The following is a 22055-nucleotide window of genomic DNA, read 5'->3' as shown; positions in this document are numbered from 1 at the left end:
GGGGAGCGCGGTCGCGGCGCGCGCGAGCCCGGGAGGTGCCGCTAGTCACTGAGGGGTTGTTTCAAGAGTTAAACACGTTATCTGTGGAACGTTGTGTCAGGTGCCTGCCATGATCACCGGGAGTATAAGATGCTAGCATGATTGGGGACACTTGTTCCCTTCGTTTGGTATTTCATTTAAGCCTCGCCACGACCCTACTTGTTATAAAAATGATACTTTACATATGAAAGGCCTGTGATGAGGGATGCGCAAGGGCGTGAAGGGTGGGTGGGAGCCGTAGGGTGCACACACGGACGGTTTTGCTCCCCGTCTCTTGCTCTTCCTAAGCTCCTACCCTCCTAAAACCTTCAGAGCACTTACGCAGAGTGGCCTGTCCCCAGATCTACGGGGATGACCGTGAAGTGAATGTGGACCTAATCGCATGTGGTAAATACACTCTGGGATTTGTGGGGTGTCTGCAGAGCCCCTGGGTCAGACTGAGGCCCGGGAACCCTCCTGTGCCGTTCAGGCCGTGTCTATCCTCGAAGACAAGTTGATGTTCCAGTGCAGTGCTGTGCAGTGGAAAGACAAACAGACGGGATCTAGAATTCCTCAGTAGCTACGGTAAACAGTTAAGAGAAAAGTCAGGTAAAGCTAATTTTACTGATGTATTTTATGACACTCCGTAGATCCTAAGTATTACTTTTCCTTGTGGCACTGGCCAAACTGCAGGTGTTCGGTTCTTGCATATCGCTAATGGCTACAGGACTGGATAGCACATTTCTAGTGAATTCCAAATGAGTCAGGTTTAGGGTGTTAGATGAAGGTTTCAGATGAAGTGAATTTGTTTCTCAGGCCCAGGTCCCAGCTCCTCTGGAGCAAAGCAGCTCTTATAAGTCAGGAAAGAGGGAGTCCCAGGAATTACTGCCACTCAGAAGAACAGTCCGTTTGACAGAGACCTCTCCCAGAGCTTTAGGGCAGAGGCAGAAGATTCTAGAAAGAACCGCATCCTGATTTACTCCACCAGAGGCAGTTCTTGATTCCCTGCATAGCATGAAGACTTGTTAATGTCCCCACATCCAGAAGCTGTCACAGACTGTGTGACTCTGGATGCCTTGGGCCACCTTACAGTAGGTGGTAACCCGGAGTTGAGAGGGATGGGTGACTGCCAGACTGAATAGAAAAAGGTGCTTTCCTAGAAGAGTGGTGTGGGCATGATATTCAGGGAAGAGGTAATCCGCTGACAAAATCCTAAATACCCCAGTTTCCTTCATTCTCCCCTCCCTCTCTCCAGATTCTGGGCCGCTTTCACACCATGTCTGTCCATCATGTGGCATTTACCATTAGGCTGATGCTTCCTCTTTTTTGAACATAGAAAATAAATTATACCAGAGGAAGAGTTTTCTGTATTGGAAGCCCCAAAATATTGGTTTTGAAATGAATAACTTGAAGAATTACCCAGGGCAGGACCAAGAACTAAGCACAGGGCTGTTTACTCACACAAGTGAGTGCCATAAGTATCTTTATGAAAAGGTCTTTTTTTAGAATTGGCAACCAATTTAGAACAAGTTTAAGAATATATATATTCTTTGCATAAAACATTCCGTATTTATTTCACAGTTTTCTGTGGAAACTTTAACTCTGGGTGTAAGACAAGAACTTGATTAATAAGCATTCCTGAATAGTTTTTGACATGATTTCTCAGGAAGGTAGAGGGTTTTATCTCTTGTGTACTTGAACTTATTAAGCCAGTCCTCTGTTGTTTTATTTTTACTTCTTAGTCAGTCAGAAGGGGACATACATTGTCGATACATCAACAAAAAGACAATTTTCCTTGCTCAGTGAAAATGCCAAGTTAAGCCCACGTGATCATTTTCAGAGACACACACGTTCAGGTGCTGCTCCCTCTGTGTGGTCCTTCCTGTCCCTTTTTCAAGAGTCAAAGGGACATTTCCCATTGGGAAGTCTTTTCTCCAGCTGGTGTGATGAGATTTTTAGGCAGGTGAATAGTTACAGGAACTACAAGGCAGACCAGGTCTCCCATGACCCCATTTCTCTTTCGTCCTCCCCAGCTGAACCTTCACAGCTCTCTGCACTGTTCCAGGAGCAGCAGAAAATGGACATACCTCTGGTGAGTTTGGTTTTTAATAATCACTTTGTTTTGCAATGGATTTTACATTAATGTGGAAAAGTAGAAACAGAAATGGGTCATTCACATCTGTAGAAGATACAGAAATGCAGATGAACAGCAGAGCAAAGGTGGCACGTGAATAGACACAGGTCCACCGATATCACTGATGTACCAAGTTGAGCTCCACGTTTATTTCTGAGGTTTTTGACAGCCGGGGCAGGTGTCAGACAGACAGAACTTACAGGTTTACACTGATGGGAAAGGTAAAGCAAACGGATCCCTCATGGAATTGAACAGCTCACTAAGATAACACAAAATGCTGCCCCTGCTTGTTCTTCGGCAGAAGTAGAAAACGTAAGGGTAAATGTGAACTCAGCACTGTTTTTCAAGGACTCACCGGGATTGAATTAGACATTTTTCTAATGAATCAACTGAACGTCTTTAAAGTGACTGCATAAATATTTCTAGTACCCAGGATCTCAGGTTGCTCAGCAGACAGTTTACAATGCTCTTATCTCTCCAGTGTTTCCACACTTGGCATTCAACTTTAAATCTCGGTGTGGTGCACTGGTCTGTCTTCCCACTTGCCTGTGCTGTCTAGTTACCCTAATGGGACTAGAGCCCAATCCAGTGGGCATTGTCTCATCCTTTCCTTATTTGACTTTTCTGCAATACTTGCCTGTTCTTCCCACTCTGTCCTTCTGGAAAGGTTCTCTGTCAGTGACACTCTCCACTAGCCTGTCCTTCTTCTGCAGATGTCTTCATGGAGTCATCTTCTCTTGTCCTTTTGGTTCCTTTTCATAATCTCTCTTTATTGATATCCTTTATTTAGTGAGATATTGTACTCATACTTTTCTGTAGCCTTTAAATACTATTTCCTCTAGTTCTTTGACCATATTTAAAATAGCTGATTTTAAATCATTGTTTAATTAAATCTGATGTCTGCTCACTTAGTAGTGGTTTCTTTTGATTACACTTTTTTCCTGTATATATGGACCTTACTTTCTTGATTCTTTTTTTGTTTTGAAACTTTTTATTGAAAAGTGGATGCTTTAAATAAAATAATGTAGTACCCTAGAAATCAGAATTTCTCCTCTCCATTGGGGTTGTTGTTGAAATTTATATGTTTAGCAACTTTTTTTTAACTAATTCTGTAGAGCCTGTATTTCTTGTCATGTGTGGCATTGAACTGTCTGCAGAAATTTTCTTAAATGCCTGAAACAAGTAAGTCTCCCAGTTTTTCCAGAGGGACTGTGTGCCTGTTGGTACATTCCTTCAACAGTCATCCAGACAGTTCACACTTCTGCATTAGCCTTCACTTCCTACTTACTCCAAACCTCAAGATCACCCACAGGTGACAGGGCCTTCTCATGCCTTCCTTGGGCATGCTCACAGCACTGGACATATGCTCAGCTCTACGCATGTATGTGGCCTTCTAGATTCTCAGGAACATCATGCAGCTTTTCAAAACCTTTATGGTCATCTCATTCCCCAGCTTATTCTGTCAAGCTTTGTGATTAGGCTTTGTTTCCACCGTTATCGACCACCTCAGGTAGCTGCTAAGTTAAACAGTTGCCTTTAAATGTTTCTGACTGGTCCTCTGAGGGTAAGGCTTTCCACACTGGGTGAGCTCTGAGTTAGTTCAAACAGCCCTGCAAGTGAGTCTTCCAGGAAACCACCACACAGGTCACATGATGACAGTTTTCTGGGACTGAGGCTTTGACAGAACCCCAACCCAGTTCTGCAGTTCTGCCTCTTCTAGGGGTTGCCAGGCTGCTGGATTTCACTGATATTTCAGATTCTTGGTTCTCAAATCTACTGTGGAATTGAGCAGAGAGGGATGGAAACAGGGCAAATTTAAATGACACAAGATCACTTTTTTTATTATGATGCAACTATTTTTCTTGTGTAAATGTTCCACAGATTGCTACATGCTTTTGGTTAGAGTTCTGAAAAAAGTTGATTCATAAATTTTCCCAGATTCTTACCGATTTTATGGAAGAGAAAATCTTCTTAGATATTTACTTCACTACTTTCGCTGACATCACTTGTTAGCTTGAACTTGTAGTCTTTTGTTGTGGAAAGTTTCTCTTTTCTCAGTTTCTAAGATGTCCCTCTTTGGATTCTATTATTGGTTTTCAGAAAACTTCTTCTCTGGGTTTCTGGCCTGTACTTTTTTTTTTTTTTTTTTGCCAGCCTCGTTAAGATCCATGGTTCCTCAGGTGTTGTTTTGATACTTTTCTTTCCTCAATCCCTCTGTGCCCGAGGAGCTGTTGCATTGTCTGTAATAACTACTATTACCACCTGATTGCTCATGACTCCTAAATGCTTGTCTTCATCCGAGACATCCCATGTGTGCTCTGAAATCATTTGTGTGCTGGGACAGCTCCGCTTTACGTTCCATAGACCCTGAAGTAGCAACATGAACAGATCTATCTCACTACACTTCTAACACATTTTTTTTCTTTTTTTTCTCAAATATCAGTTTTGGGGACCCCCATACCAGTTTTCAGCACCATCAAGGAGTGGCTTATTTTGAACTGTGCATTATTATGAACTGCAGTTACCATGCTGTGCAAAGATCTTAATACTTATTCCCTCTGTCTAACCAAGACTTTGTACCTGTTGACCACCATTTCCCCATTCTTCCCCCACACCACCACCTCTGTTAGCTGCCGTTCTTCTCTCTACACTCATGAGTTTGACTTTTTCAGATTTCACACGTAAGTGATCTCTTATTTGTGATATTTGTTTTTCTGTCAATTAAAAGTAAAATTAAATTAAAAATAAAAAAGAAAGAAGCTGTTTGTATAGCTAGCCTGGGTGGCTGCACAACAAAGTAGTTATCAAATGATTGTTCCTTCTCCTGTGTGACAGTGTGACTGTATTCCTATTCTTAAAATCCATTGCTGTTGCTTCAGTGTAGGAAGCTGCTATGATATGAATGTGTGTCCCCTCCAAAGCTCATTTGGAAGCTTGAACCCCAGTGTGGCAGTGTTGAAATGTGGGACTGTGGGGAGGTGATTGGATCGTGAGGGTTTTGTCCTCATTAATGGACTAATCCATTCATAGATTAAGGATTAATGGATAAATGGGTTATCACAGGAGTGCCACTTGTGGCTTTATAAGGGGAGGAAGAAGTATGTTAGATCTCTCTTGCTCAGCCCTCCCTGTGTCATGTCCAGTGTCACCATGGGACTCTGGAGAGAGTCCCCTCAAAGAAGAAGACCCTCAACAGATGTGCCACCCGGACCTTGGACTTCCAGCCTTCAAAACTATAAGAAATAAATGTGTTTTCTTTATCAATTACCCAGTTTAAGTTATTGTGTTTTAAGCAACAGAAAACTGACTAATAAAGATGTGTTCTTTCATACTGCTTCCAACTCTTTTGGTTCCAACTCCTTTGTGTGCTGTTATATGCTTTTCGTGGGCTATAGATTTATATATCTTTACACATTTACTTACATGCAAGTTTGGTCAGGTGTACTGTATCCAGAGCTTACTTGTGTCTCTTCCTTGGACCCCATTCACAATGCTGATGCCCAAGGAGGGTGTGAACATCCTAGAGAATATTTGGGATAATCTGCTGGGATGTGGAAAAAAAGTTGTAGGAGTTCTATTTAAATTGAAATTTTTTGTCTTAAAAAATTGATAATTCATATAAGTATATATAAATGAATTGTAGTAAGTAACCCCAAAGTTTAAGACCAAATTAGGTCCAAATAGGCCTTTATAACCATTGGTTTTCGAGCCTCAGGAATAAGCAGGAAAAGTAGTAGTTCTCAAAGGTATTTTCTATGTCAGTAATTTTGAATCTTTGAACAAAATATGTTACAGGGATCAGTGTCTTTTGAGGACGTGACTGTGGAGTTCTCCCAGGAGGAGTGGCAGCACATGGGCCCTGCTCAGCGGACTCTGTACAGAGATGTGATGCTGGAGAACTACAGCCACCTCGTCTCACTGGGTGAGCAGACCTTATCTTCTGGCTCCCTCAAGAACATACTTCCGTTTTTTTAAAAGGTCAAAGCATAGGGACACCTTATAGGGATTGATTTTGTTCAGGTTTCGGATCTTTAGAGAAAGAGAAACAATGTTCTTGTCATTACTTTCTCATTGAAAACTACCAGCGAGCACCTGCACTTGCTGCCATAACTTCTTTCCACTTTCACAAACCCAGGAGCCCATGCATCTGGCCCATGTGTGCCTGCAATTATTCCATTTACAGGGTATTGCATTACCAAGCCCCTGGTGATCTTCACGTTGGAGCAAGGAAAAGAACCATGGTCATTAGAAGATGAATTTCCAAATCAGAAGTACCCAGGTGAGTGAGCATTGACAGACAGAGACCTGGGGTAGTGAGACCTTAGGGGGAGGACAACTTTGAAAGTTTTTTCTCCTTTTTAACAGCTTTATTGAGATATAATTCACATATCATACAGTTCACCCATGTGAAGTGTACAGTTTAGTGACTTTTAGTATATTCACAAGTATGTGCAAACATCACCACAGGTCATTACTCATCACCTCAAAGAGAAACCCATGCCCTTTAGTTATCACCCTCTTATCCCCCCAGCCCTAAGCAGCTGCTCATCTGTTACACTTCTCCCTGTGTAACAGAGACGTAAAAAAGAATTACTCAATTACTCAAAGCACTGTGAATGCATTGAGAAGCCCGGAAGGACTGCACTTCAGTAATTTCCCCATCAGGAGCAGAAAGCTGAATGTGACAGCCCCGATTCAAAGTTAGTTTCTCCCTTTTATTGTAAAGACAAGGAAGTTTCACAGGAAAATTCAGTTGATTTAATCATTACAAAGAGCACAAGGACAGGGGCAGAGTTATGGCTAAGTATAGTTAAACAGTGGAAACTAGTAACATCAGTGAAATAAAGTGACATTCCATAATGCAATTTGCAAAAGGTTAAGTCAGTCCACCAACAAAAGCTTGTTCTTAGCAAACACTTTCTTTTCCTATAGCAGTTTCCTCAGTATGTTTACATAACAGTCAAGTAACTTTCTCAACATGTCAATCGGGAGGTTAACCTGCACCAAGGACATCTGCCCTTTGATCCAGCAATTTTGCTATGTTACAATTCTTTATCTACAACAGACACTTTAGCCTGGGGCAAGTTGCCTGTCTTTTGCAAGCTTAACATTTCTATGTGTAATTTTAAAAAGTTAGGCTATACCTGAAACTACAGGGCTTTGGAAGCTAGGCCGTGTGAAATACATTTGCTTTATAAATGTTACTCCACACTCATCTACTTTGTCTCAGTGGATTTGCCTGTTCTGGACATTTCATATAAATGGAATTGTGCAATACGTGGTCTTTTGTGATTGATTTCAGATGCTTAGCATAATTTTTCAAGGTTTATATTGTACCATACATCAATACTTTATGTTTTTTATGGCCAAATAATATTCCATTATATGGATATACCACCTGTTCTTTGTCCATTCATCTGGTAGTAGACATTTATGATTCCACATTTTAGCTATTTTGAATAATGCCGATATAAATATTCATTCACGAGTTTCTGCAGGCACATATGTATTTATTTCTCTGGGAGAAATACCTAGGAGTGGAATCACTGAGTCACATGGTACCTCTACATTTATCTGTGTAAGTATCTGCCTGACTGTTTCTGAGGGATGACATCATTTTCCATCCCTACCAGCAGCATGTGAGGGTTTTGATTTCTCCACATCCTCACTCACACTTGTTATTATCTGACTTTTTGATTCTACCCTCCTTAGTGGATGTGAAATGGTAGTCATTGAGGTTTTGATTTGCATTTCTGTATTAGTCAGCTAAGGTTGTCATAGTAAAATATAATAGGCTAGGTGGCTTGACCGACAGAAATTTATTTCTCACAGTTCTGGAGGCTGGAATCAAAGGTGCCCATAGGGCTGGTCTCTGGTGAGGTCTCTCTTCCTGGCTTGCAGATGGCCATCTTCTTGCTGTGTCCTCACATGGCGATTCTTCTGTGTGCACACAGCAGGGTGGTGGGTAGAGAGCACTCTGGTGTTTCTTCCTGTTCTTGTAAGGACACCAGTCCTGAAGGATTAGGGCCCTACTCTTATGACCTCATTTAAACTTAATTACCTCCTTAAAGGCTTTGTCTCCATATAGAGTTACACTGGGGATTAGGGCTTCAACATATGAATTTGGAGGGGACACAGTTCAGTCCATAACAATTTCCCTGATTAGTAATGAAATCAAGTATTGCCTATTAGCCTTTGTCTATGCTAATAAACAATTCCAGGAATTTTTAAAAGTTATAGTTTTCTATATAATTGCTAGAACAAAAGAGTAAAATTATTTTAATTATTAGAAGTGTAGCATATCTGCTGAAAGTTTTGTTGTGAAGCCATATAAACAAATAGCAAAACGTAAAGATTGACGTAGTTTAGATCAAATGTATCTTCCAGTCACGAAATGTTAATGATTGTATCATACTGATTGGCTAAAAAAGATCCCTAAAGAGTAACTTAGGGAGATTGTAATAAAAGAATGGTAAATTCTTGAGTCAATAAAAATAAAATAATTTAGGTGTTATGTTTAGTTGTCATTCAGATTTGAATTTAGACAATAAGTACATTGAATGAAAAGAAGCCGCTCTAGCTTAAGAGCACAGGTTAGAGAAAACCTGTAAGCATTTGAATGACAAATAATATCAGTATTCATAAAACACAAAATAATGGAATTCTAAGAACTTTCATTAGAAGTAGCACATCATAAAGTACCTCATCTGCTTAAACAATAGGTACGCTAGACATTAAATGAGTACACCTGTGGAGGACGTAAATGATATTTGTGAGAGTGAGCCATACACGTGTGTGTGTGTGTGTGTGTGTGTGTGCTGAACACAAAGAACAAGTTCCCATGGAATGATCATGTGATCATGAAAGTATCACACGAGTCTACAGAGAAGCCCAATAAACTCAGCAAATTAGAATCACCACAAATAATATTCCCTAAACATAGTTTTATAAATCTAGAAATGAATAATAAAATGAATAAAAATCTTTCCATGTGAAAAAATTTTAAATTATCGCTTTTAAACAATGTATAAAAAAAGGAATCATCCCAAATTGCATGATACTTATGAAATAATAAATGTAATGGTATATTAGAAACCTTCACATACAGCTAAATTAGTGAACAAATGTAGATTTGTAGTCTCATTTGTATCTTAATAAATTAAGCAAGAACAGTAACAAAAATACACTAATGAAAGCAGAGGAATTTATAAGTAAAATTTGAAATTAATAAACTGGAAAACTGAAAAATGTCAGAATAGAAAAACAATAAAATGGATGAAATTTTAGCTAGCCATAACAAAGACAAAAGAGAGGAAACACCTATATAATAAATTCAAGTTGTGACATATTTATAAGGATTTAATGCAATACCAATCAAAATTCCAGTCATAAAGAGCATTGTGGGAGTACGTGCTCCAACCAGATATTGAGACTTGATGTAAATCTCTGAGTAGTTTAGTAGTGTGGAGCTGGGGGTGGGATAGTTTACTAAATTAGTGAAGCAGAATAGAAAGCTCAAGAAAAAAAAATGTGCTTTATAGACAGTGTTAGGTGGCACCACAGAAAAGTAGGGAAGGATCTTGATGTGTCCATATAGACAAAAAAATATCAGACTCAAATGTCTTGAATACCTAATTACCAAAGCAAAATTACAAATATTCTAGAAGATGATATGGGAGAATAAGTTTATGACTCTTTGCAAGGAAGGATTTAATAAGATATAGAAGGTATTAACCAAGATAAGGATGGAGTAAATGTATTCCTTTCTACTGTATGGTGGCAGAAACAATGGAGATGAACTAGGGGTCTTGGCACCTGAGGAAATACAAGGTGGTTAGAGTCAGCAGAGGCCTTATAGGGAGCTTGATCTCCCATCCCTGCCCAGTGTTAATGTGGAATCCGCCTCCTGCCCACCATGGTGTCACCAGAGATTACTGGGGAAACTGAACTTCTGTCCATGCTTGGCGGGTAGTAGCACTGCACCCAAATTCTCCTGCTGGCATGGTTTCAGAGCAGGCTGGCTAAAGCTGAACATTAATTTTGAAAAATTCAATTTATTAATTTTCTTTTACAGATCCTGCTTTTGTTGTCCTGTTACAAACTTCAAAACTCAAAGTAACACAAGATTTATAACTATAATTTCTTAAACAAATTTTAGTTTCACTTTTTACACTTATTTGTGATACATTTTGTGTTAATTTTCATAGAAAGGGTGACCTCTATGTCAAGTTTAATTTTTGAAAAGGGGAGTCCAATTATTTTAGCACTACTTGTTGAAAAGACTATCATTTCTCCATTGAATAGAATTTCCACCTTTCTTAGAAAACACATGAGTGTACATTTGTGCATCTACTTCTGGTGTCTTTATTCTTTATCATTCATATGCATATCCGTCCTTATGCCAGTGCCATGTTAACTTGATTACTCTAGCTTGTTTATTAATTTTTGAAATCAGGTATTCCTTCAACTTACCTTCTGTATGAATTTTAGAATGAGCTTCTGATCTTTACAAAACAAAGCATGCTGTCATTTCAATTGGATTTCTTTTGATCTATATATCAAATTAAAGAGAATTGACATCTTAACAATATAGAGTGGAGTGTTCCAGTCCGTAAGCAAATATCCCTATCCATTTATTTAGGATTTCTTGGATTTCTTTTATCAATGTTTTGTAGTTTTCAGCATAGAGATACCAAGACTTTTTTGGTTTTGGTGTATTGGTGCTATGCTAAATGATACTCTTTCTCTGATTTCAAATTCTAATTGTTGTTTATAGGCATATCATTGTATATTGGCCTTGTATTCTACTTTTGTTAAAAACACTTTATTCGTTCAAGGAGATTTTTGTAGATGTTTTCATGATTTTCTGTGTAGATTCATTCTATATCTTTTTAATTTTATTCTTGCCCTATTGCTCTGGCTGATACTTCCAGAACAATCTTGAGTAAAGGTGGTGAGAATAGACACCCTTGTCTTTTGCCCAACCTTAGAACGAAAACATTCAGTCTCTCACTCTTAAGTATGACATTAGCTGTAGGACTTTTTGTAGATTCTCTTTATCAGGTTGATGAGTGGATTTTGAGTTTTGTTAAAATTTTTTGCATTAATTGATATAATTGTGTGGTTTTAATTCTTTACACTGTTAATATAATGGATTACATTGATTTTTTTAAAATATTACAACAGTTTTGTATTCTTGAAATAAATTCTACATGGTCATGATTTATTTTGTTTTTATATATTGGTGTGTACCTTTTTTTTAGAAATTTTGCATTTTGTTGTATTTTTTTTCTTTATTTTAACATTTACTAGTACATACTTGTGGAGTACAGTATATTGTTTCAATGCATGCATATACTGTGCAGTGATTCACTTAAGAGTGGATCACATAGTTTTGTACCTGTTAGTCTGCCATTTCTCCCACCACCCAATCCGCCTCTGGTAACCATTCTACTGTCTACTTTTATTCAGATTGTTTTTTTAGTGGCTGGCCAGTTTGGAGATCCAAACCCTTGACACTGGTGCTACAACACTGCACTCTAACCAACTGAACTAACCAACCTGCCTTACTCTGTTTTTTTAGATTCCACATGTGAGTGAGATCATGCAGTATTTGTCTTTCTGTGTCTGACTTCACTTAACATGCTGGTCTCCACTTCCATCCATGTTGCTGCAAATGAAAGGATATCATTTTTTTAATAGCTTAGTAGTATCCCATTGTATATGTATACCACAGTTTTTTCATCCATTGATGGACATTTAGGTTGATTCCATCTCTTGGCTATTGTGAATAGTGCTGCAATGAACATGGGAGTGCACGTGGCTTTTCCATATATTGATTTCATTTTTGTTTTGGTATATACCCAGTAGTGAGATAGCAGGGTCGTAGGGTAGATCTGTTTTTAGTTCTCTGAGGAACCTCCATACTGTTTTTCACAATAGTGTACAAATTTACAGTCCCACCAACAATATAGGAGAGTTCCTTTTTCTCTACCTCTTTGCCAGCATTTGTTATTTTCTGTCTTGTTGGTAATAGCTATCTAACTGGAGTGAGATGATATTTCATTGTGGTTTTAATTTGTATTTCCCTGATGATTAATGATGTTGAATGTTTTGTAATGTGTTTGTTGGCCATTTGTATCTCTTCTTTTGAGAAATGTCTTCTGTTCCTTTTTACATTTTTTAATCGTGTGGTTTTGTTTTTTGCTGTTGAGTTGTTTGAGTTCCTCTTAATATTCTGGATATTAGCCCCTTGTGTGATGTGTAATTGGCAGACACTTTCTCCCAATCTGTAGGTTGTCTCTTCACTTTACTGATTTTGTCCCTTGCTGTGCAGAAGCTTTTTAGTTTCATGTAGTCCCATTTATGCATTTTTTCTTTAATTGCCTATGCCTGTGAAGTCTTGCTCAAGAAAGCACTGCCCACGGCCATTTCACGTAGCATTTCCCTTATGTTTTCTTCTAGTAGTTTCATAATTCCAGGTCTTAAATTTAGGTCTTTGATCCATTTTGAGTAGATTTTTGTGTATGGTGAGAGATAGGGATCTAGTTTCAATCTTCTGCATGTGGCTCTCCAGTTTTCCCAGCACCCTTTGTTGAAAAGGCTGTCTTTTCCCCATTGTATATTCTTGGCACCTTTGTTGAAGATTAGTTGACTAGAAGTGCATGGATTTATTTCAGGGCTCTCTATTCAATTGGCCAACTTGTCTGTTTTTATACCAGTACCATGCTGTTTTGGTTACTATAGTTTTATAGAATATTTTGAAATCAGGAAGTGTGATGCCTCCAGCTTTGTTGTTTTTCTTCAAGACTGCTTTAGCTATATGGGGTCTTTTGTGGTTCCATACAAATTTTAAGTTTGTTTTTTCTATTTCTGTGAAGAATGTAGTTGGTATTTTGATAGGGATTACGTTGAATGTGTAGCTTGCTTTGGGTAATATGTACATTTTCATTACATCAATTATAATAACCTGTGAACATGGGATATTTTTCCATTTGTGTCCTCTTCAATTTTTTTCATCAGTGTTTATATTATAGTTTTATTTGCAGAGGTCTTTCACCTCCATTAAATTTACTCCTAGGTGTTTCATTTTTTTTGGTAGCCGTTGTGAATGGAAGGAATTTCTTGATTTCTTCAGCTATTTCATTGTTGGTGTATAGGAAGGCTATTGATTTTTGTGTGTTGATTTTGTATGCTGCCAGTATACCAAATTCATTTATTAGTTCTGGTAATTTTTTGGCAGAGTCTTTAGGGTTTTCTATATATAGGATCAGGTCATCTGCAAATAGGGATAGTTCAACTTCTTCCTTTCCTGTTTGAATGCCCTTTGTTGCTTTCTCTTACCTTATTGCACTGGCTTGAACTTCTCATACTATGTTGAATAAGAGTGGGGAAAGTGGGCATCCTCATCTGGTTCTAGGTCTTAGAGGAAAAGCCTCCCATATTCATGCATTCAGTATGATATTAGCATGGGTTTGTCCTATGTGGCCTTTATTGTGTTGAGGTACATTCCTTCTATACCTAATTTGTTGAGTGTTTTTTTTATCAGGAAGGGGTATTGGATTTTGTCAAATGTTTTCTGTGCATCTGTTGAAATGATCATGATTTTTTTCTTGATTCTGTTGATGTGATGTATCACATTTATAGATTTGCATTACCCTTCCTTGAATCCCTGTGATGAATCCCACATGATCATGGTGCATGATCTTTTTAATGTGACACTGGATTCTGTTTACTAGTATTTTGTTGATATCATATCTTTGTTCATTAGGGATATTGGTGTGTAGTTTTCTTTTTTTCTGCTCTTGCTATGAGGGTAATGCAGGTCTCATAAAATTATTTGGAAAATATTCCCCCATCTCATGTTTTCTGGAAGAGATTTTGTAGAATTGGTGTTATTTCTACGTTGGGTGTTTGATAGAATTCACTCGTTAAAACTATTTGGTCCACCGAGCCTCTGTAGAAAGCTCCCTGATCTCCCGATCTGGGGCAATGGGGGACTGAGGGCTTCAGCCACAGCCCCTGACATCTGCATCTAGCCCAGCAATGACTGAGCCACTGCTGAAAGCCCCCTTGTCTCCCCTGCAGGAATGAGGGGGGTGCCACAGGTCTCAGTCACGCCTCCCCTCCTTTCTCTTTCTTCCACCCTATTTCTTTTCCCCTTCCCCCCTCCCAACCCCCCCAACTGCTATGCGACATCATCTTAGAATGTAAAAAAAAAATTGATAAATAAATAAACTTAAAAAAAAAAACCTATTTGGTCCAAGTGCTGTTATTTAGAACTATGTGTATACAGTAGTCCCCCCTTATCTGTGGGGGATATGTTTCTAAGACCCCCAGTGGATGCCTGAAGCTGCAGGTAGTACTGTCTTATATATACTATGTGTGAATTTCTTTTTCCTACTTCACAATTTCATGAATAGATGATTTGTTCTTACTGTAGATCATAGCAACCTCAGCATATGACTTTTTTTCTTTCCTTAAGTTGAGAACTTCCACCTTTTCACATAAAGGAAGCTCTTTACATCTTATCTTTGGCATATCCAAAGTACCAGCATCACTTCTCTTGCACTCTGGGGCCATTATTAAGTAAGTAAAGGTTACTTGGGTTACTTGAACACAAGCACTATGATACTGAGAAGGTCAATCTGATAACCAGGATGGCTACTAAGTAACTAAAGGACAGTAACACATACAGTATGGACAGCCTAGAAAAAGGGTTGATTCACTTCCTGGGCTGTATGGAGCAGGACAGCACAAGATTTCACCATGCTACTCAGAAGAGCATGCAATTTAAAACTTATGAATAGTCTATTTCAAGAATTTTCCATTTAATATTTTCAGCCTGCAGTTGACTTTGGGTAACTGAAATCACAGAAAACAAAACCATGAATAAGGGGGGACTATTGAGTGTTGTGAGTATGTGTGTTTACCACATACTCAATTTCTTAGATAGATATTGGTGTGTTCAGGTTATCTCTTCTTGAGCAAATGTGGTAGTTTGTTTTTATCCAAGAAATTTGTTTATTTTTTATAATTTGTCAAATTTATGGGCATACAGCTTGGAATGAACTGAATGTTTGTGCCCTTCCACCAGATTTTTATGTTGAAACCCTAATCCCATTGTGATATATTCAGAGGTGGGGCCATTAGGAGGTAATTGGGTACTGTGAGTGGAGCCCTCATGAAAGAAGAGATCAGAATGCCCTTATAGGAAGAGGCTGGAAGGCTAGCTAGCTGTCTTTTCACCATTTGAGGGCACAACAAAAAGCAGGCAGTCTGTAACCCAGAAGTGGGCCCTCACAAAAATGTGACCATACAAACACCATCATCTCAGAATTCCGACTCCAGAAATGTGAGAAATCAGTGTTTATCGTTTAAGCCACCCAGTTTACTGTAATTTGAGATAGGAGCCCAAACTGATGAAGACAGAGTTTTTGTTAATATTCCTTTATTATCTCTTTAATGTCTGTTGCGTCACTAGTTATGTCTCCTCTTGCATTTCTGATATTGCTAATTTGTGTCTTCTGTTTTCTGTTGGTTTTTATCATTAACAAAATATATATTTTTAAAGAACTAAGCTTTGATATGATCGATTTTATGTGTTTTCTGTTTTTAGTTTCGTTGTGCTTTTCTCTCTAATCTATTATTTTCTTTTTTCTGCTTTCTTTAGATTTAATTTCCTTTCTTTGTCTAGTTTCTTAAAGGGGAAATTTAGGTCATTGACTGGAGATCTTTCTTTTCTAATATAAAGATTTTAAGCCACAAATTTATCTCTGAACACTGCTTTCACTGCATTCCACAAATTTCTATGTGTTTTGGTTTTATTTTTATTCACTTAAAAATACCTCAGTTTTCTGTAAGACTTCCATTTTTACCCAAGGGTTCATTAGAAGTGTATAATATTCAAATATTTCGTATTTCTCTGGATAACTTCGTGTTTACTGATTTCTAGTATAATTTCTCCGTGGCTTGAGATCTTACTTGTAAGATTTCTATTCTTTTGTATTTGTGAAAACTTATAGCCCAAAATGTGATCTGTCTTCATGAATATTTTCTGCGCATTTGAGAAGAACGTGAATTCTGCTGTTGATAAGTGCATTGTGTCCTCCAGGTTTTGGAGGTGTAGTTTTCACAAGAGGGATTTCATTTCTTCTACCTGTAGTGTTGGGCCTATCATGTATTTCTGCCTCTTATTTCTGTGTTTTGTTTTGTTTTTTTACTTTTTTTCTTCCCCTAGCTGCTACAAGTTGTTTCAGTATCCTAAAACAATGGCCAAGGTCAAGAGCTGGATGCCCCTACCAGCCAGCCATCAGAAAAAACCTAAAAATAGATTTGTTGTTTTTGCCCATGCAGATTAAGATGTTTATTTCATAAATTAGATAACAATATGGTTTCAGGTGGAATTTTGGCTGTGACTGCCATTACCATCTTCCAACATATCCCAAGAATGGAGCCTTCTCAGGATTCTCTATGATCTGTCCTATGAACTTCCAAGTTGGCTCATGGAGGGAAATATTACAGATATGTACAGATCCTCTGTCTCTGTAGCAATGGAACATTAGCTCTCTGCTCTGCCTCAGTGGAACCACAGGAGGAGTACTCCTTCTTTGTTTGGCTCAAGAATGATGAATATTGTCAGGGAGGTTTTCTGTTCTGTTAGACCACCTTTTCCTCGAACTTTTGGCTAGAAGAACAGGCTTTTCTTAGAGCTCTGTTTGACTTTGCCTGTTGTCTGGATCGTAGGCTTCCTCAGCACCCAGCCTAGAGTATATGGGAAACAGAAGGAAAAGCATTGGCATTCTGCACTGTGTTATTTCTTAAGTCCTGGGGTCCACTTTCTCTCCATTTTGTAGTCTTTGTATATTTGTTAATGTGTTAATGTCCAGGGATTAATTGTAAGAGGGAGGACTTGGGAAAGGGGCTACTCCATCTTGGCTGGCACTGGAGATAAAACCCGTTTTTTTAAACATGGATGAGGAGAAAGAGAGTGTATGTCTGTCAGTGTGCGTGAATCACTTAACCTATGGAAACCTGATCAGGAACAATCCAATGAAATAAATAACAAAACATGGTTATAAGTTCCTCTCCATGAAAAGTGTAAGATTTATATGATGTTTTTAATTTTTCTCATTTTAGGATATTACAAAGTTGATGTCCACATCAAGGGGAACCAGGACAAACAAGAGACGCCTCTATGGCAAGTAATATTCATCGATGATGAAACATTGAGTAAAGAAGGACAGAAAGTTTTAGAAAAACCCCTTAATCTGGGGCCACCTCCAGATTTTTCAGGAAAAACATCCTGTAAATGTGACTCATGTAGAATGAATTTGCCAATTGTTTCTGAATTAATCATTAGTGAAGGACACTCTTCAGGAAAGAAGGCTGATTGTATGAGTGCACATGAAAAGTTGCATCTTGATATTGAACATGAGAAAACTCATACTGGAGAGAAATTTTATGAATATAATAAAAATGTGAAAGCTCACAGTTATAAGAAAGACCAGCATCAGAAATTTGAAACTTTGGAGCAATCTTTTGATTGTAATCAGTTTGAAAAAGTTTTACATAATGAGATCATCTGTATTAGAGCTGAGAGTTCTCCAGCAGGAGAGGAGTCATGTATAGGTGATGAATTTAGGAAAAACTGTATTAAAACAACTCTTTATAACCACACAGGAACTGACACAAGTGAGAAATACTCAGATCTTAATGAATGTGGGAAATCCTGTGATAAAACCACCATTGTGGAATATAATAAGGTTCACATGGCCATGACACACTATGAATGTAATGAAAGTGGGGTTAATTTCAGTAGGAAGTCACGCCTCACTCAACCTCAAAGAAGTGTTATAGAACTGAGTGCTTTTGAAAACAATAAATGTGAGGAAATCTTGAGCCAGAGTTCAGCCCATGTAATACATCAGAAAACAGAAACTGAAGATAAATTCTGTGAACTTAATGGATGTACACATGCCTTTTATCAGAGGTTAGACCGTCAGAGAACTCACCCCAAGGAGAAACTCTACCAGTCTGGTGCATGTGGGAAATGCAGGAAATCCTTTTACCAGAAAGCACACCTCATTCAGCATCAGAAGACCCACTCAGGGGAGAAACCTGAGGAATGTGGGAAATCCTTTTGTTCAAATTCACACCCTGTTCAGCATCATGAAACTCATGTGGGCATCAAACTCTATGAATGTAATGAATGTGGAAATGCCTTCTGTCAGAAGTCAAACCTCAGTGAACATCTGAGGATTCACACAAAGGAGAAACCTTATGATAACAATGGCTGTGGGAAATCTTATGAGTCACTGCTCACAGGACACCAAAGAACAGACTCAGAGATGAAACTCTATCAAGGTAGTGAAAATGGGAAAACATTCTCCAAGACAGCTCATCTCAAAGAACATCAGAGAATTTACACAGAAGAGAAACTCTATGAATGTACTGAATGTGGGAAAACTTTTTCCAAGACATCGCATCTCAGAGCACATCAGAGAATTCACACTGGCAAAAAACCTTATGAATGTATTGAATGTGGGAAAACTTTCTCGAAGACATCACATCTTAGAGCACATCAGAGAATTCATACTGGAGAAAAACCTTATAAATGTATAGAATGTGGGAAAACTTTTTCTCACAAGACGCACCTCAATGCACATCACAGAATTCATACAGGGGAGAAGCCCTATGAATGTAATGAATGTGGGAAAGCTTTTACCCATATTTCTGTTCTCAGAGCACATCAAAGAATTCACACGGGCGAGAAACCCTATGACTGTAATGAATGTGGGAGGTCTTTTGCCCATATTTCTGTGCTCAGAGCACATCAAAGAATCCACACAGGGGAGAAACCCTATGACTGTAATGAATGTGGGAGGTCTTTTGCCCATATTTCTGTGCTCAGAGCACATCAAAGAATCCACACAGGGGAGAAACCCTATGAATGTAATGAATGTGGGAGATCTTTTACCTATAATTCAGCCCTCAGAGCACATCAGAGGATTCACACAGGGGAGAAACCCTACGAATGTAATGACTGTGACAAAACTTTTGCCCATAATTCAGCCCTTAGAGTACATCAGAGAATTCACACAGGAGAGAAACCCTATGAATGTAATGACTGTGACAAAACTTTTGCCCATAATTCAGCCCTCAGAGCGCATCAGAAAATTCACACAGGGGAGAAACTCTATGACTGTAATGAATGTGGTAAAACTTTTTCTCAGAAGACACACCTCAGTACACATCAGAGAATTCACACAGGTGAGAAACCCTATGAATGTAGTGAATGTGGAAAAACTTTCTCTCAGAAATCATACCTCAGTGGACATGAAAGAATTCACACAGGCGAAAAACCCTATGAGTGTAACATATGTGGGAAATCTTTTGTCTATAAGGCAGCCCTCTTAGTGCATCAGAGAATTCACACAGGAGAGAAACCGTATGAGTGTAATGAATGTGGGAAAACTTTCTCCCAAAAAACACACCTCTGTGCACATCAGAGAATTCACACAGGGGAAAAGCCCTATGAATGCAGTGAGTGTGGGAAAACTTTTGCTGATAATTCAGCCCTCAGGGCACATCACAGAATTCACACAGGGGAGAAACCCTATGAATGTAATGAATGTGGGAAAACTTTCTCCAAAACATCACATCTCCAAGCACATCTGAGAACTCGCACAGGAGAGAAACCGTATGAGTGCAGTGAATGTGGGAAAATGTTCTCTGAGAAGTCATATGTCAGTGCACATCAGAGAGTTCACACGGGGGAGAAACCCTATGCATGTGATATATGTGGGAAACCATTTGCCCATAATTCAACCCTCAGAGTGCATCAGAGAATTCACACAGGTGTGAAATCCTATGCATGTAACGAATGTGGGAAAAGTTTCTCCCAGAAGTCACATCTTAGTGCACACCAAAGAACTCATACAGGGGAGAAACCCTATGAGTGTAATGAATGTGGGAAAGCTTTTGCCCAAAATTCAACTCTCAGAGTACATCAGAGAATTCACACAGGGGAAAAACCCTATGAGTGTGATGCATGTGGGAAAACTTTTGTCCGTAAGGCAGCTCTTAGAGTACATCACACCAGAATGCACACCAGAGAGAAAACCTAACATGAAATAAACTTGGGAAGTCCTGAAGGAACTCAAACCTTAGATAACACACAGTGGGGAAACATGTCACATAAACTGGCTAATTGTTTCCCTTATACATTTCCATTTACACTAGGCACATAGCTTGTCAAAATTTCTCAGTTTGAAAAGGCAGTGGTATAGTGGTGAGCATAGCTGCCTTCCAAAATTTCTCAATTTGTTACTCATATGGGGGGCTGGCCATGGAATGTGATGCTAATGATAGCTATTACATTTAAGCCTGGCACTTAAGCAAATCACCTTACATTCTTCCTGGTCCATGTTAAGGTGGAATGAAGATGATTTCCACAGCAAACTTGGGCCCTGTGCACTGAACATGGTACAGCACAAAGTGAAAGAAGCTAGAATCTGAACAGTTGTGTGGAACAGTACTCTCCACGTCCAGACCTTCCCCCATTGGCTCCTTTTTAGAAAAGCAATAGTTAAGTTTGTATTCTGTTGGGTTCTTCCAGGTTTGGTCTGTTAAGTGGTATGAATTCCTATCAATATAAACGTCAGAAGACCTATAAGAATTCAACTTTTTGTATGTCAGAGACTACATATAAGAAAGAAAAGTTCTGTCAACATCATGACTAATCCTTTATTAAAAATCTGAAAAATCTCAGGGAAAAACACAAAAGCCTTTACCATAAAGTGAATTGAATTAAACATCAAGTAGACTAAAATTTTATGTTTTGAATAAATGACATTTTTCAACAAATACTGAAAGTTTAGTTTCAGGTAATTTATTCTGAGGATATGTATCAGTTTCAGGATTGAGGATAAAACCTTCACCTAGAAGTGATGTACCAAAACTTGTGTTTTTATGTAATATCAAAAGTTTTTATAGAAAATATGTAAGAAAACAGTTACCTATAGATAAAGCCACTATAAGATGTGAAGTTTTAAAACTGGAGGAATAACTTGAATTCTGTAGACAACACCAATAAATGTTTGTGAATAGTCTCTGAGCTGTGTAGAACATCTGTATGAGTATATATTAATAGATGATTGATTATTACTGGTGAGTTCTAGTAGGATCCAGCAGCCAAGCCTGCTCTGGACATGTCCACTTACCTTTTCTGAGTGTCAGTCTCTGTTCTGTTGGCTTCCCTCTTGATGCTGTTAGATTTTAGCCTGTCTTCTGTGTCTAAGTATTAGTCATGCTCTGTTTTTCTAGGACCTTGAAGATCCATGACATTTCCCAAGCATACTTGTGTGTATATATCTCTGTGTGTGTGTGTGTGTGTGTGTAATGGCGCTGCTGATTCTTACATACTTCGGGGTGGGGGGCTTCATTTTATCCCACTCTAGTGGTTTGTTCTGCACTGTGTGAGTATAAAACAAGTCACCTCCTCAGCCTCCTTGCATACATACAGCTTGAGCAACCTGTATAGGTTCTTTTTTCAACATCATGATACCTGCTCATACTGCAACATTGCAAACCAGTGGTATTTCTACCCACCTAAGACAGCAGGTTTGGGAATTAGAATGAAAAGGGGTACTCTATGCCAGAAGCTCAGCTCTGGTACTGAAAAGCAGACACACTTTTGGGAAAACAATGTAGTGTGGTAGAATTTTAGCCAATAAAACATTTGCTTGATCTGCCATCATTTCAGCCTACACGGTGTGGTCAACACAGAGAAGAAAGTAAACAAAATCATATTTAAAACCTGGACCACTAAAACTTTCTCTCAACCCTGGGCATGTTGCTTTTTGCAAGTTTGATCTGGCAGATGGAGCATGAGGGCAGTAAA

General features: G+C 38.6%; 1 protein-coding gene across 2 annotated transcripts; it reads left to right on the top strand.

Moving 5' to 3' along the window:
- Nucleotides 1-5938: 5938 nt before the first annotated feature.
- On the top strand, nt 5939-21264 carry ZNF658 (zinc finger protein 658). 2 transcript variants are annotated; one of them, XM_008588635.1, is made up of 4 exons: nt 5939-6074; nt 6336-6431; nt 17291-18536; nt 18633-21264. In XM_008588635.1, exons 1-4 carry the CDS (start codon nt 5939-5941, stop codon nt 20278-20280), a joined length of 3126 nt encoding a protein of 1041 aa, XP_008586857.1. In that variant the 3' UTR covers nt 20281-21264. The 2 variants fall into 2 exon arrangements, with proteins under 2 accessions (XP_008586857.1, XP_008586851.1); XM_008588629.1 differs by having other exon boundaries at nt 17291-21264.
- Nucleotides 21265-22055: the final 791 nt, after the last annotated feature.

This window comes from Galeopterus variegatus, unplaced genomic scaffold (genome assembly GCF_000696425.1).
Source record: "Galeopterus variegatus unplaced genomic scaffold, G_variegatus-3.0.2 Scaffold130, whole genome shotgun sequence".
Classification (NCBI taxonomy): domain Eukaryota; kingdom Metazoa; phylum Chordata; class Mammalia; order Dermoptera; family Cynocephalidae; genus Galeopterus; species Galeopterus variegatus.
This window is presented reverse-complemented; position numbering and strand designations above follow the sequence as displayed.

What these genes read in the sequence shown, in the direction of transcription:
- ZNF658 (XM_008588629.1), top strand. Translation starts at nt 5,939, where the DNA reads ATGTTACAGGGATCAGTGTCTTTTGAGGACGTGACTGTGGAGTTCTCC. An exon ending in CAGCCACCTCGTCTCACTGG is followed by an intron (nt 6,075 to 6,335) that starts GTGAGCAGACCT and finishes TTCCATTTACAG; the next exon opens with GGTATTGCATTACCAAGCCC. An exon ending in TCCAAATCAGAAGTACCCAG is followed by an intron (nt 6,432 to 17,290) that starts GTGAGTGAGCAT and finishes TTCTCATTTTAG; the next exon opens with GATATTACAAAGTTGATGTC.